The sequence below is a fragment of the Phialemonium atrogriseum genome (assembly GCF_030411735.1).
Source record: "Phialemonium atrogriseum strain 8032-3 unplaced genomic scaffold QBC33scaffold_46, whole genome shotgun sequence".
Taxonomy (NCBI): domain Eukaryota; kingdom Fungi; phylum Ascomycota; class Sordariomycetes; order Cephalothecales; family Cephalothecaceae; genus Phialemonium; species Phialemonium atrogriseum.
Window position 1 is genome coordinate 110,139 of NW_026848183.1, and position 2,823 is coordinate 112,961.

Here is a 2,823-nt window from a genome sequence, read left to right on the forward strand (position 1 = left end):
GGCGAGTATTGGACCCAGAGGCGCTGGAGGCGTCGCCATCGATGGTGGAAGGAGCCATGGCACTTGGAATCTGTTTCTCCTGTTGGTATTTTTTTGGTTTGTATCTGGTCTGCTGCTGATGTTTGGGGGAAAAGGGAGAAGGGCGGGAATCGAAGAGAGAAAAGGAGAGAGCAAATAAACAAGGCAATGTCCGGATCATTAATTTCCGATTATCCGTCACTTTTCTTTGTTCTTGGTTGTAGACGCGTCTCAGGGGGATCAGTTCTGTATCTCCAGCCGAAAATCCCATCTCTCTCAGCCGTTTCCTTCCACTCCACCCTCCATTGGAGACTCTGCATGAACTCGATAACACGCAGATGTGAGACACACAACGAAGAACTTGCTAAGAAAGCAAAGGTTTATTGGTTGGTAAGCTGGAATCTTCTCTCGACTCGTTCCCTCCCATCACGCGTTGTTTTGCCCCACATCTCCGTTTGCATCTCGCTGACATGCCGTCTCCATAGAAAGACAATGTCGAGTTACGAAGACATACAACGCCGAAGAAACCGACGCAGACGTCACGACGAACCGGACTCAGGCTGGGACACCTCGTATTCCTCGAGGGCCACTGCCCAAAGATCCTCGACACTGCCGCCTGGCAGGCCTGCCGACATCTTCGCCGCTTATAATGCGCGTCGTTGTGGGGATGCCCGACGCGCTGGTCCTGGAGGGTACAGTGACACCCACTGGCGGGCAGGAAATCTGCATCGACGAGCCAGCGACTCCTCTACCGATGAAGAGAGTGTTGTCGGTGGTGCCACTCCCGCTGAAGGGGTCTGGGGAGACAACACGACGCACGCGGGAGGAACAGCCAGGCCCCCGAAATTCGGCCTCCCCTCCACTACCATTATCACCACCATCATCATCGTCGCCATCCTGGCGATCCTTGCTTTGACCTCCCTCACTGGCAGCAGCAACAGCCCCAACAACAAGCACGACCTCACCGGCAAAACGCCCGGCTCACCCCCAGGCACCCCCTCCCTCGACCAAGTCCGCTCCTACCCACCGAACAAGCGACAGGTCTGCACAACGCTTTACACCCTTCGCCTAACCACCCCCAACACGCCCACCCTCGCCCCCGACCCCTTCGAGATCCTCGGCCTCGATCCGACATCGCCGCTCTTCCGGCCGCCCACCACGTGGTCCTCCTCCGCGCGCGCCGCCCACATCCACGACGTCAACGCCGGGATCACTGCGGCGTGGATCGAGGCCGCGACGCCGTACTGGGACGGCAACGACGCGCAGGGCGTGTTCGGCGCCGTGGGGTCCGTGGGGCTTTCGGTGCAGCAGCTGCGCAGCAACGGGCTCGACGTTGCGGTTGGGATCCGCACCATCGACGGACCCCCGGCGCACCACCGCCACTCGGCTGCTAACGAGAAGGCTAGGAGGAGCGCTTGGTTGGCTGCCCTGACTTCGTCGGCTGCTATGCTGCGCGACGAGGATGCGCGGAATCTGTATGTTGGGGACTTCTTGCCTGCTATGAATGCGGCTGCTGAGAAGACGGGGCTGCGGTGGTTCTACGCGAGGTTGTCGCAGCCCTTGGTTAAGGAGAGGGTGTCGGAGGAGGTGCGCACAGCGAGGGAGGCGAGATGGAGTGTTGTTGAGGCAATGTGTGGTGATATTTGGGTGACGTTGTTTGCAGACCTGGATATGGAGGAGCATTGAGTGCACCTGGTTGGCACGCCTTCTTCCGCTGCCGGTGCCGATAGGCGAGTCGTTCTGTGCTTAGGCAGGTTGGTCCACCTAGGCCATTTTCTTAACCCTTTTGGGGGGGACAGAGGTGGTTCACTTGCAATCCACATCCAATGTTAAAGGCGACCACCGCAATCCAATAGTAATTATCATGTTCGTTAAATTTAAAAGCCGTCGACAGATCCGAATCAACACCAGGTTGTTCTAGGTCGCCATAATATCTTCTTTCTGCGCATGAGCGTAATTAAATTGTACCGGCGCGGTCTTACACTAGGGCTATTCGGCTCCTCCCGTCGCTTCCAACTCTATACTTCGGGTCCTAGTCCGACTCTCCTATTCCCAACACCAACAACAGGATTGTCTAAAGTTGGGGGTAAGAGTCACCGCTTTCACCCAGTCACCCTGCAGATGGACAGGCTGTTCTCCGGACTCGTTGGCAGGACAGGGCAGCCTGATGATCTTGAGGAGGAGAGTCTTGGCTATCTTTCCATTGTCCAATTAAATATCGGAAGTCGACTAAAAACTTTCAGCACGGATCTGTAATCCCCAAGACCTCCCGCGCATCCATCCGAACCTGCTGGTTTTTCGTGGTCTAGTTTCATCAAGAGGGTCTGGAGTTCAACGGGTCCGGAGGTTGAACTCCTGACCCTGAGCTCCGGGTTAGTCCGGGAAATGAGGCTGTAAAGGCCGATCCATTCTGCCGGTCCGCCGTAACAAAAGTGGGTCCCAATCACGATATGGACAGACCTCTAAATCGCAATATGCCAGTGGCTGCGGATTGTGTTGTCAAAAAAATCATTAGCCAAGTATCTGGAAAGTTCATTCACTTGGCAAAATTTAACACAATTGCATGCCTCATTTGTAATTGTAGTGGCGGGAACGGCTTGTGACCTAGCATAGGCTCAAGTTCACAGTTAGCTCCATGGAACTACTTCTTGATATGTCTGGAGTCGAGGATGTGTGGTGTGGCGAGAAGGTTAAACCGAATCTCCTTGTCTCTACCAAGAACCTCACGAGGGGGATTGACAGTCAGGTCAGCGAGATGTCTGCCTAGGCAAAGGCGTACTCAAATATTGGTGGGTGTTAATCCCT

At 55.3% G+C, this 2,823-nt stretch overlaps 1 protein-coding gene across 1 annotated transcript; it reads left to right on the plus strand.

The window, feature by feature from the left end:
• Nucleotides 1-510: 510 nt before the first annotated feature.
• QBC33DRAFT_519825 (uncharacterized protein) lies at nucleotides 511-1,704 on the plus strand (the record flags this gene model as incomplete). Its single annotated transcript, XM_060426314.1, has 1 exon — nucleotides 511-1,704. One exon carries the CDS (start codon nucleotides 511-513, stop codon nucleotides 1,702-1,704), a length of 1,194 nt encoding a protein of 397 aa, XP_060278367.1.
• Nucleotides 1,705-2,823: the final 1,119 nt, after the last annotated feature.